This window comes from Microplitis mediator, chromosome 11 (assembly GCF_029852145.1).
Source record: "Microplitis mediator isolate UGA2020A chromosome 11, iyMicMedi2.1, whole genome shotgun sequence".
NCBI classification, from domain to species: domain Eukaryota; kingdom Metazoa; phylum Arthropoda; class Insecta; order Hymenoptera; family Braconidae; genus Microplitis; species Microplitis mediator.
The window spans coordinates 15,206,553-15,220,053 of NC_079979.1; the positions used below are offsets into that span (position 1 = coordinate 15,206,553).

The 13,501-nt window shown below is 30.9% G+C and overlaps 2 protein-coding genes across 3 annotated transcripts; one reads left to right on the forward strand and one right to left on the reverse strand.

The window, feature by feature from the left end:
• Positions 1-1,144: 1,144 nt before the first annotated feature.
• Positions 1,145-8,445, forward strand: LOC130677139 (cytoplasmic FMR1-interacting protein). Its single transcript, XM_057483770.1, has 6 exons — positions 1,145-1,355; positions 2,572-5,772; positions 5,850-5,944; positions 6,015-6,253; positions 7,991-8,138; positions 8,233-8,445. Exons 2-6 carry the CDS (start codon positions 2,592-2,594, stop codon positions 8,443-8,445), a joined length of 3,876 nt encoding a protein of 1,291 aa, XP_057339753.1. The 5' UTR covers positions 1,145-1,355; positions 2,572-2,591.
• A 271-nt stretch (positions 8,446-8,716) lies between these two features.
• Positions 8,717-12,616, reverse strand: LOC130677140 (zinc finger and BTB domain-containing protein 41-like). 2 transcript variants are annotated; one of them, XM_057483772.1, is made up of 4 exons: positions 12,134-12,616; positions 10,550-10,653; positions 10,151-10,473; positions 8,717-9,169 (listed from the first exon to the last, which is right to left on the reverse strand). In XM_057483772.1, the coding sequence occupies exons 1-4, from the start codon at positions 12,434-12,436 to the stop codon at positions 8,718-8,720; spliced, it is 1,182 nt and encodes a 393-aa protein (XP_057339755.1). In that variant the 5' UTR covers positions 12,437-12,616; the 3' UTR covers position 8,717. The 2 variants fall into 2 exon arrangements, with proteins under 2 accessions (XP_057339755.1, XP_057339754.1); XM_057483771.1 differs by having other exon boundaries at positions 10,151-10,491.
• Between the last annotated feature and the right edge of the window lie 885 nt (positions 12,617-13,501).

A 13,501-nucleotide genomic window follows, 5' to 3' on the forward strand; every position in this document is an offset into this window, starting at 1 on the left:
GATTTTTACTATTCGCGAGGTTGAAACGGGAAATTTACTTTATCAAATGATCGTAGATAACATAGTGCGTGATTATCGACAATGTTATTCAAAATTTATGATACTGAAGTCAGCCGACGTATAATAATTTTTAAATTTTTCAAAAAATGACAAATCATAAAATAAAAATATTTTCAAAAATTGTACTTATAGTTTTTTAAATTAAATTCTTGAAAAACAAATTCAAAAATTGTTAGCTATCTGCTAACTTCAGAATCATGAGTGTGAGTGTAGCAGGCATCAGACAATTTATAAATTTGAAATAAATAAATTAATTAATTTAAATAATGAAATTTTAAAAAATTCGCGGGCTAATTCTTCAACTATCTAAATATGCATTTTGTCATTTTTTTTTACTCACAAAATTTTATTCATTTATTCAAAAATTTAAAAAGTTCTTAATTGTCAGTTACATTCATCCTCATAGTTAGCAGACGTCTAATAATTTTTGGATTTTTTTCAAACGATAAATTATAAAAAAAAACATTTTAAAAAATTTCGCCTGTAGCCTTTTAAATTTTCTACGTGCATATTTTTAGTTTTTGTTCTTTTTTGTTGTTGATTTGTTGAAAGAAAAATTCAAAAATTATTGTCTGCTAATTTCAGGATCATTCAAAATTTTAGCTCTGACTTCTTGACTACTGCAGATCGCGATAGTTTACGATTATCATCGAAACCTCTCGATCTCGAAACGGAGAAATTTACTTTTACTAGACCAGGGAGGTTGGGTCAACCATCATCTGGATGCAACGTAAATATTCTAATGGCTGTATGTCATGCGCCTTTGCTTAAATAAAAACATTTCACCTGTGCATCGAGAACAGACTTATTTTTTAAATGCAGTGATGTAGATCTGCATCAGTTTATTTATGGGTAAAAAACTTTTTACTACGACTAATTTCTTTTCAAATGAAAATAAAAAATCATTTATTCAAATGATAAAATCTCAGAAACAGATTCAGTGCCAAGCGTCAGCGTGAAAAAAATTTAAATAACGCGGCCTAGAGGCAAAAATTTTATCGAGACAAATCTTCGCTACTTGAGAATTAATCCTCATAAAATTGAAAATCGCTCTTTACTTTTGTATTCATTTGAAAATTCATCAAATTCTTTGTGGGTGGAGTTTTAATGGGCGTCTATGTGGCGTCTGCATGACTTGATGTCAAAATTTATATTAGTTAAATTTTAAATTTATTTACTATTTTATTATTATTATTATAATTACTACAACCATAACAACATTTTGTTTATTTGTTTTTATTACTTTTTATCGAAATTTATGTGTCGCCAAGTGTTAAATAATTGCTAAGCTAAAGGTAAATATTTATTTAATAAAAAAAAATTAATTATTTTATGGTGTTCGGTTTATTGCCACTTAGTTTAGTTTAGTTTTTTTTTTATCAACCTAAATAATTGTCAGTCAATTAACTCTTAAACAAAATTAAATCTCCATTTATAAATAAATTATTTATCGTTAATAAAATCAATTTAAAATCGTACACTTGTTTTTTCAAAGTTGTCTTGCTAAAAATGGTACTGACTAATTAATTCTTACGCGTAATTAATATTTTTACAGCCAACAATTAAATATTATTAATACTTTCAATATTCAAATGTCAAATAAAAATGACAGTCGAATTTTTTTATTAAAATTACTGACGAGACTTTTCTATAAATATTCGAATTAAAAAATAAATCAATACAATTTGTAAGTAAAAAAATATCCAATTTATGATTTTTTTTTTACTGTCACAAAAAAATATTTTAATTTATAAATAATCAAAGTAAATTTCCTATTTTTTTTTAAATTATAAAATCATTAAATTTTTTTTATACTTATAAGTATTGACAAAATATACTAAGGAGTGACAGGAAACGTTTTTTTTCCCCTAAAGTATCTGCTGTCACTGTCATAAATATATAAAGAGTCTAGATACTGACAATCGCGTAATTAACCCGGCGTGTACATTAAATTTTCGAGTGCACGCGGTGTCCACTGGGTCTTTTAAGGAACGGTCGTGTGTTCAAAGATTTCTAGGCTTCCAAAAAACTTAAAAAATTATGTGTTACTTTTTTTAAGTGTCTACTACATGGTCCAGCAGTTGCCAAAGTCAAAAGTTTAAAACCATTATTAATAAAAATTGAACAATAGTCCAAAAAGCGGGAAAAACGAAATTGTTTAAATTTAAACTGTTACATTAAGACCCAGTATACACCCTGATAGCTATACTTGCTCAGCAAGTTTTTGCAGTGAAACATTTTCGGCTAAATTAACGACAAGTTTATGCACCCGTAAACTAGATGTCATTTTACAGAAAAACTTGCCGTCAATTTGAAATAAAACTTTGAATCAACTTGACATCATCTGACAGTAAATTTTTAAGTCAAATTTAATTCAAGTTACAGACAATCTACTGTCAGCTTAACCGCAACTTTTTGCTCCAACTTTTGCTGTTAAGTTGACTTCAGATTCCGGCCGTAGCTTTTAATAAAAAATAAATAAATAATAATTGCAACTTTTTTTTATTAAAGGTCAATAGTCCTCGGATAAAATGACAGCAGACAAGGTAACTTTGGGCGATGCCTTGTCAAATGTCGATGTTCTTGATGAATTTACACTGCCGGATGAGCAACCCTGCATTGAAGCGCAGCCGTGTTCGGTTGTGTATCAAGCAAACTTTGATACGAATTTCGAAGATCGCAATGGATTCGTGACAGGAATAGCCAAATATATTGAAGAAGCGACTGTCCATGCGAGTCTGAATGAGCTTTTGGAAGAAGGTCTCGAGCATGCGGTGATGCTCTACACGTGGCGATGCTGTTCCAGAGCAATACCGCAGCCTAAGTCAAATGAACAGCCCAATCGTGTAGAGATTTATGAAAAAACCGTCGAAGTATTAGCACCGGAAGTTAATAAACTATTAAATTTCATGTACTTTCAGCGTAAAGCAATCGAACGTTTTTCAGCAGAAGTTAAACGTCTGTGTCATCATGAAAAACGTAAAGATTTTGTCTCGGAAGCCTATTTATTGACTCTCGGTAAATTTATAAATATGTTTGCTGTACTAGACGAGCTTAAAAATATGAAATCAAGTGTTAAAAACGATTACTCGACGTACCGTCGAGCAGCACAATTTTTAAAAGTAATGTCCGACTCTCAAACGCTACAAGAATCACAAAATCTGTCGATGTTTTTGGCAACGCAGAACAAAATTCGTGACACCGTTAAAGAAAATTTAGAAAAAATACCCGGTTACGAAGAATTGTTAGCCGACGTTGTCAATATATGTGTTCATATGTTTGAAACAAAAATGTATCTTACTCCGAACGAAAAGCACATGCTTGTTAAAGTAATGGGGTTCGGTCTTTTTCTGATGGACAGCGAGCTCTGCAATATAAATAAACTGGATCAGAAAAAAAAATTAAAATTAGATCGCATCGATCGTATATTTAAAAATCTCGAGGTAGTGCCGTTGTTTGGTGACATGCAAATCGCTCCATTTAATTACATAAAACGTTCAAAACATTTTGAAGCTTCCAAGTGGCCGCTGTCGTCATCAGTTAATTCGATGAGTCCCCAGGCCGATTTGATGGTTCATTTGCCCCAGATTCGTGAAGATCACGTCAAGTATATAAGTGAGCTAGCCAAGTACAGTAACGAAGTCACGACAACTTACAAAGAATGTGGTTCTGATTCCGAGAATAGCGACACTTCGGAATTGGCGTTACGTGGACTGCAATTATTGTCGCAGTGGACTAGTGTCGTTACTGAACTGTACAGTTGGAAACTGTTGCATCCAACAGATCATCATATGAACAAAGAATGCCCACCAGAAGCTGAAGAGTACGAGCGTGCAACTCGTTATAATTATACAGATGAAGAAAAGTTTGCATTAATTGAAGTCATCGCGATGATAAAAGGTCTGCAGGTACTGATGGCGCGGATGGAAACTGTTTTTATCGATGCAATACGTCGTAATATTTATGCTGAACTTCAGGATTTTGTTCAGTTGACATTACGCGAGCCATTGCGCAAAGCAATTAAAAATAAAAAAGATTTAATACGGAGTATAATCGTATCAGTTCGGGAAACTTGCGCTGATTGGCATTTCGGAGTTGAACCTTCAACAGATCCAGCATTGAAAGGTAAAAAAGACCCAGAAAATGGGTTTGGTATTAAAGTACCCCGTAGAAATGTCGGGCCGTCATCAACTCAGCTCTACATGGTCCGTACGATGCTCGAATCATTGATTGCTGATAAGAGCGGCGGGAAACGTACCCTGAGAAAAGACATCGACGGGCAGTATCTCGTTCAAATAGACCAGTTTCACAAGACAAGTTTTTACTGGGGATATTTATTGAACTTCAGTGAATCACTTCAAAATTGCTGCGACCTATCGCAGCTCTGGTACCGTGAATTTTATTTAGAAATGACTATGGGACGTAAAATTCAAAAATGTCAAGTACGTCATCAGCATAATGAAGAGTGCAGCGATTTGATAACAATGGAAAAAAGAATTCAATTTCCAATAGAAATGTCAATGCCATGGATATTGACCGACCATATTTTGAAAAGTAAAGAGCCTTCGATGATGGAGTACGTGCTCTACCCCCTTGATTTGTATAACGACAGCGCGCTCTATGCGCTGACAATATTTAGAAAGCAATTTTTGTACGACGAAGTTGAAGCTGAAGTTAATTTGTGCTTTGATCAATTTGTTTACAAACTCAGTGAACAAATTTTCGCCCACTACAAGCAATTAGCTGCGAGTATTTTACTGGACAAGCGGTTTCGGGTTGAGTGCGTCGCACTGGGCGCATATTTGTTACCTTACCCACGTGCCAATCGTTACCAGACTTTGCTGAAGCAGCGACACGTACAATTACTCGGACGCAGTATTGATTTGAATAAATTGATAACGCAGCGCATCAATGCGGACATGCAGAAGTCGCTGGACTTGGCAATAAGTAAATTTGAGTCGGGTGACATTACGGGTATCATTGAACTCGAAGGTTTACTCCAAGTAAATCGTCTTACTCATAAATTATTGAGTAAGTGGCTCGCTCTAGATGAATATGACGCAATGTTCCGTGAAGCCAATCACAATGTTCTGGCACCCTACGGAAGAATAACATTGCACGTGTTCTGGGAGTTGAATTATGACTTTCTGCCAAATTATTGCTACAATGCAGCGTACAACAGATTCGTTAAATGCCGGGGATTGCAATTTGTACAGCCGGTGCATCGTGACAAACCCCCGCAGATGTCACATCATTATTTGTGGGGGAGCAAACAATTAAATTTAGCATACAGCACTCAGTATGGACAGTACACGGGATTTGTTGGCCCCCAACATTTTCGTACCATGTGTAAATTATTGGGTTATCAAGGAATCGCTGTGGTAATGGAGGAATTACTTAAAATTGTCAAGTCATTAATCCAAGGAAGTTTACTGCAGTTCACCAAGACACTGATGGAAGCGATGCCCAAAGTTTGTAAACTACCGAGATACGATTATGGATCACCTGGAGTTCTTGGGTACTACCATGCCCAGCTTAATGATATTGTCCAGTATCCGGATGCCAAAACAGAATTGTTCCATAATTTTAGGGAGTTCGGTAACACTATTTTGTTTTGCTTATTAATGGAGCAGGCGCTGTCCCAAGAAGAAGTTTGTGATCTACTCCATGCTGCTCCTTTCCAAAATATTTTACCTAGACCATATTGTAAAGGTAACGACAATGACACTAACAATAATAATTTATATTTGAGTGGGTTTTACATAAATTTATTTTTGAATATTTAACAGAAGGAGAAAAGCCGGAAACTAAACAAAAAAGATTGGAGGCTAAATACGCAGCATTACAAATTGTCCCGAATGTTGACAAGCTGGGAACTGCTAAAGTAATTTTTATTTATCAATTAAAACTGTAATTTATTATCAAAGTATTTATTAATTTTCTTTTTATTGTAGCAAGCGATGATTGCTCGAGAAGGCGATTTATTGACACGAGAACGCCTGTGTTGCGGACTATCGATATTCGAAGTAGTCTTGAGCCGACTGAAGAGTTTTCTTGATGACCCGATTTGGGTCGGACCACCTCCGGTTAATGGAGTTATGAATGTCGATGAGTGTACAGAATTTCATAGACTGTGGAGTGCACTGCAGTTCGTCTACTGCATTCCTGTTGGCGAGACTGAATTCACCGTCGAGTAAATATTATTTTTATTTATTTAACGCTTTCCGCAATTTAAAAAATTTTACAATATTCATTTACGTTATCACAGAGCGAATAACAAAAAAACTAAAAAAAGAAATAAACATGAATAGTCATACAGTTTAAATATTAGACTGTTTTCATTCCATTTTCATGTACCTGAAGACCGGAACGTTTTTCGCGCAACGAAAATGAAAAAAATTTATGTCATTTGACTGCTTAAGGGAGGGTACTGGAGGTTGGGGTGGCGTAAGATTTTCGGCTGATACACCAGCGTCTATATGCGAAACATTTAAGAAATCTAGTCATCCAGTAAATTTCTCACTTTTCAATTTTTTTTTCGTTGCGCGATTTTGAGTAGTCATTTACCCTGATAACCGCTTTATTCACAAGTTAACTTCAAGCTACTGCTGTGTTCTGAAGCCAATTTAAAGGAAAATGTTGGAGAGCAAGCAGTTGAATCGTTTATTTGAGAAATCCTATAAGAAAACAAAATTTTTCAGGAAACACAAAAAAAATTTTTTTGGAAAAACTTGACATTAAAATAATAAATAAATAATTGAATACAATAATGTTAGCGTCTCTGAAAAAGATTCCAACAAGAAAAATTTAATTTTTTAACTGAAACTACTTAAAAAAATTATTTAAAGTTGATTGACTTATGAGGTTTCTCGACCAAACGGAAAAGACAGTTATAAAACCATTGTTTTTTTAAATGTTTCCACTCAAATCATTTATCACACTGATAAAATGAAGTATAAAATATGTATTTGAACTCTGAAACTCAGAAATTACAAAAAATTATAATTAATTTAAACATTTTAATTAGTCTTATAACAGTCAACAATAAAACAACATTTGAAATTAATTTCCCAAAAAAGCGCGAATTTTAAATTAAAAAAAAAAATTATTTCTGTAAAACTAAAACTGCAAATGTTTATTTGAGTCATTGACTTATGGGGTATCTCAATTAAATGAAATTGCTGTCACCCCGTTAATTTTTTTTTTAACGCTGATTCGATGCATATTTTTTTTGATTTCTATGGAGGGATATCCAAAGAACCCAAAAATACAAAAAACCCAATTTCGTAAAAAACATATGACTGATGGGGTTTCTTAAATAAACGATTCAGTTACCTTTAAGTTGACAGTAAATTGTATGTAAACTTGAGTTCAATTTGACTACAAGTGTTGCTGTCAGACAATGACGTTATGTTAATGACGTTAAAGTTTCACTTCAAATTGACGGCAGTCGATTTGCATCAACTTGCACGCAAGTATTATCCAGCCATGGCTTGCCAGAAACTTGTCGTTAAGTTAGCCTTAAATGTTTCACTGCAGAACTTGCTAAGTAATATTGTATTTAGAGTGTGGCTATCAGGGAACTAAATTTAAAATTATATTTCTGGGACCATTTTTTATTAATGACTTCTTGGAATATGGAATTTCTAAGTCTATTTTCCCTTAGATTCTTATTCGGTTATTGAACTTGACATCTAAAAAAATTTCTGGAGAATCGACAAAATTATTTACTGCCTCGAAACAAAAAATCAAGTCTGTTATTACCTGCCTTTCAGATAATTTAATGATCCCCAGCTGGCCTTCACATCAACTTACCACTACACCTTTTGTCTTCCAATACTTGACTATACACTTGATAAATAGATTCTAAACTACTGATATTAATTAGATGATGACAATAATATGATTAAATTTAAAATTTTATTTGCAGAGAATTGTTTGGCGAAGGTCTACATTGGGCCGGTTGTGCGATGATCGTTTTATTGGGACAGCAGAGACGGTTCGAAGCTTTAGATTTTTGCTATCATATCTTACGAGTCCAGAGAGTTGACGGAAAAGATGAAAATGTAAAAGGAATAGTAAGTATATTAATTACTTTAATTATTGTTCATTAATTATTCTGTAACATTTCATCAGAGGACGAAAAAATAACAATTAAATTTTTTTTTTTAGCATCTGAAACGGATGGTCGATCGTATAAGACGATTTCAAGTATTAAACTCCCAAATATTCGCGGTATTAAACAAATATTTAAAGAGCGGCGACAGTGATTCAACGAGTGTTGAACATGTCCGCTGTTTTCCACCGCCAATTCATCCGTCACTCGCTCACACACAACAGCATTATCACGCACCAGAGTATTTACGTCAAATAAATAATCCGTAGGATAATAAATACATAATTAATTAATAAACTAATTAAATGAATAACTTTTTTTACTTAATATTTAACAGATTACAGTAAAAAAAGTAAATACACAAAAAATATTTAAACTATTGCTTGATAATTTATATAGAAAAAAAAATAACTTAACGTAAGATATGATTTATAAATTAATCTATTGCCTGAAGAAATCATTTTATACAAATTTATTATTAATAAAACATTTTGTAAATAATTATAATATTAAATATAAATTAATGATTTAAATACTGCTATTAATTAAAATTTTTTACGTCAACGGATTCAAAATTTTCAGTTGACATTTCAATACTGCTCTTACGATTTAGTATTATATGTTCTACTTTTCGCGGCAATAAAACTCCTACTAATGTTGACGGCATACTTCGAATAGCTTCTCCAGCGTCATGTCTCTCCCTTCTTTCATCGCCTGATTTATATACTTTCAACTTTTTATTTACATGCACCGCTTGTATATGTTTACTCAGTACCGATTTAAATGTGAATGTCTTCTTACATAAATCACATTCGAATAGGACACTCTTTTCGTGCTTCGTCCTAATGTGATAGTTCAATTGATTTGAATGACAGTAACTTTTATTACACTCCTCGTATGGACAAGCGATAAGTTTGCCTTCATGGGTTTTTAAATGTCTTTTCCATTGGTTTTTATGTAAAAATTTCTTCTTACATACATTGCATTGATGTTCTGTAAAAAAAAGTCAATACTTAAAGCCAATAATATCACAATAATTAATTATAATATCGACATTCGCGGTAAAAAAAAGTGTCAATTTTACAAGCAAAAAATAGGAATGAATTATTTTTTAAAAAATATCCATTCATCACGGGTATTATGGACAATTAATTCGTTAATTAATCAAAACATTAATTTTTAAAACGACCTTTCGTCACTATAATATTAGTGTGAATGTAGCAGACATCAGACAAATTTAAAACTATAAATAAATAGAGTAAATAATATAAAAAATGCATTTATTGATTTTTAAATTTTTCAAATGCACATTTTTTTAAATTTAATTTTATTAATTATTTACTCTATTTATTAATAATTTTAAATTTGACTGTCTGCTACATTCACACTTATACTATAATTGTGACTTGTACTCAAGTTAAAATTTAAATATACGGTCATTTACCAAAAACTTCAGCGCTTTACAATAGAGAATTAATTGCAGCATTTCCGATTTTCTTACACCAATTAATAATTTTTCTAATGAATTTACAGAGTAGGGTAAGAGCACGAGTACCCAGCCCTAAACCAGTAGCCAGCCACCCCATGTTAAATTATATCTATATATATTTTGAGTCAATTTTAAAGTATATGACCGGCTGGGTACTCGTGCTCTTACCCTAATTAAACTACTAATCAAGTTTAAGGGCATTCGCAGACAGTGCCTCCGAGTTATTAAAAACTTTTAATGACTCAACTGTCACAAGCTTTAAAAATTTTACTAATTGATAAATAAAAAATTAAAACCTTATTTGAAAAAAGGACAATTTAGTAGTAATTAATTAATCAATTAGGTGTCCATAATACCCGTGATGAATTTGGATATTTACATATTCTGGACGTGATCAAAGAAAAAAATTTTTTAAAAAATTTTAAGACAGAAATTCTTGATTTTTTTTACTGAAGTCGATAATTGTTGAATAAAAAAAAAATTACCCTTTGGATGATCCTTAGAATGTTTTCGTAACTCGATGAAAGTGTCGAAGATCAGATTACAATTTGCCTTAGGGCATTCATACTTAGTACCGTGTGACTTTTGGTGTCTACTTAATTTACTCATGTTTTTAAATTCACGATCGCAGTACTTGCACTTCAACCACTGGCCATTGTGAAATGCCATGTGCTCATCGTATTTGTATTTTTTACGAAAATTCATTTTACATTCATCACAAGACAAACGATCTTTGTTTCCGTGCACCCGTCGATAATGTTTTACTAGATTTTCACGGCTTTTCAATGTCAAGTGACATGAGCCGCATCTATACAAAATTATTGTACTGAAATTATTAGAGATTAGTCTTAAAATTAGTATACTATATAATTATGCACACTTACACAACAGCTTCATGAATGGACTTATGACTCAATAAGTGTCGTTTTAAATGTGACGATGTCGTGTAACTTTTGTTGCATTTTTCAAAATTACATTTGTAAGGTCTCTGAAATTTTTAAAAAATTTTTAATTAGATGTGACAGCATCAGCATCAGGGAGAGACAATTTTATATTTTAAATTAACGGCTTGACTAAAATTTTTGACAATTTATATGAAGGATTTTTAAAAATGAGTGTGGATGTAACTGCCCAAGTAGCACACTTGAATGGTTTATTTGAGAAACCCCATAAGTCATGTTTTTTACGAAATTGGGTTTTTTGCATTTTTGGGTTCTTTGGATGTCCCTCCATAGAAATCAATAAAAATATGCATCAAATCAGCGTTTAAAAAAAAATTAACGGGGTGACAGCAATTTCATTTAATTGAGATACCCCATAAGTCAATGACTCAAATAAACATTTGCAGTTTTAGTTTTACAGAAATAATTTTTTTTTTTAATTTAAAATTCGCGCTTTTTTGGGAAATTAATTTCAAATGTTGTTTTATTGTTGACTGTTATAAGACTAATTAAAATGTTTAAATTAATTATAATTTTTTGTAATTTCTGAGTTTCAGAGTTCAAATACATATTTAATACTTCATTTTATCAGTGTAATAAATGATTTGAGTGGAAACATTTAAAAAAACAATGATTTTATAACTTTTTTTCCGTTTGGTTGAGAAACCCCATAAGTCAATCAACTGTAAATAATTTTTTTAAGTAGTTTCAGTTAAAAAATTAAATTTTTCTTGTTGGAATCTTTTTCAGAGACGCTAACATTATTGTATTCAATTATTTATTTATTATTTTAATGTCAAGTTTTTCCAAAAAAATGTTTTTTGTGTTTCCTGAAAAATTTTGTTTTCTTGATTTATGGGGTTTCTCAAATAAACGATTCACTTGTCTTTGAGACATCTATCAGATATCAGTTGTTATGCTACTTTTTGACATATGGATAAGGCACCGATATGTTGACAAAACGATCAGAAATTTATGTCACCGAAAAAAAAACTACTGAAAAGACTTAACACACGTGACAACAAAAAGTAAATTACAAATAGTGGTAAAATAAGTCATCTAAATGACTTCCTAATTGAAATAAGACAGGAAACACAACACCACTCGTCCCTGTCTCCAGAACCAACATTTGCATGTCGTATTTATACCAAAAAAGGTGACTTTTAGACAAAAAAAAATTTGTCTTATCCTTTTAAAAGACATCTTAAAGTTGACTCTGTCCCTGATTAAAAGAAACGATTCGAAACGAGTTGCAATGTTAAATGCGCATAAGAAAGGCGATTCAAAAGTATTCAAATTCATTAAAAAGTATTCAAAAATTTTTTTTTCTAATCGTTTTAAATTGTTTCTTTTAATAAGGGGTGCTACTTGGGTGACAAGTGGGAATTTTTTAAATTTTCAAATAAATAAAATGTAAGTATAATAAAAATTTTAAAATGCGTATTCAGATAAATGAAAAATCCATACATGCATTTTTAAAAATTTTCTAGTTTTTTAAAAATGTTTGTTTTAATATAAAATTTATACTTCTCCAGTGTGTTGACGAAGATGCCACAGCAGACGTGATGGTTTTTTAAATGATCTATCGCAACCGTCAAATGTACATTTATGTTTTAAATTTGAATTCTTTTTTTCAAAAAAACTTATATCATCATCAATATCATTATCATCTTCATCATTATCGGTACCATCGTTATCGTTTTCAACATTCTTACATTGATCATCATTTTGATTCAGAGCACTGTCATCATTATCAGTTTTGTCTTCTATTTCAGGAATTTCTGATTTTATATAAACAACTTCTGTTTCATTGTCACTAGTTTGACCCATTTTTATAATAAATAATATTTTTTAAAATTCAAATTAAAAATTTATTCTACTTGTCGTACTAGAGAAACAAAAATTATTGAAATGGTCAAGTTATAAAATCACTTGTGAATTAAAATAATTGACACTCGTTTTTTATATAAAATAGTTGCAATAATTAATTATCAATAACTAAACCATTGAGCGCATGGTTGCTAGATAGCAGATAGCAGATGGCTAAAAAATAGCGCGACCCCGCGGAAAAATTACAAACTAAATTTAACTGATACTGAAGTTAGCCATAAGTGTGAATGTAGCAGACGACATCAGACAAATTTAAAATTATAAATAAATAGAGTAAATAATTTAAAAAATTACATTTAAAAAAATTTGTCTGACGTCTGCTACAGTCACACTCATAAGTTAGCTGACGTTTAATAATTTTTGAATTTTTTTAAAAACGATAAATTATAAAAAAACGTATTTATAAAATTATGACCCTGAAGTTAACAGACAATCAGCAATTTTTGGATTTTTATTTTCAACATTCGATTACAAAAAAAAAAAAAAATACACATGTAGAAAATTCAAAAAACTATAAGTGCAATTTTTTAGAATATTTTTTTTTTTATGATCCGTCGATTTAAAAAAAAAATCTAAAAATTATCAGACGTTGGCCAACTTCAGTATCATAAAAAATTGTACCTATGGCTTTTTTAATTTTCTATAAGTGCATATTTTTTGTTTTTTTTTTATTTTGTAATTAATTTGTTGAAAAAAAAAAACCCAAAATTTTTTTAATGTCTGCTAATTTCAGGATGATAATTTTAAAAATATTCAAAAATACTAAAAATTGCATAGAAATGTTCGTTTTCAAAATTTTGTTCTTTTAAAATAAAGAAAAAAAACATCTAAATTGTAATTAGAAAAAAATATTAGACTAAGTCCTAGATCCTCAGAAATAAATGTTGAATAAACCACAAAAAATAAATAATTATAATTCCGAAGTTAGTAGACAGTTAAAAATTTTTGGATTTTTTTTCGTTCTTTTGAACAAATCCATTACAAAATAAAAAAAAACTAAAAATA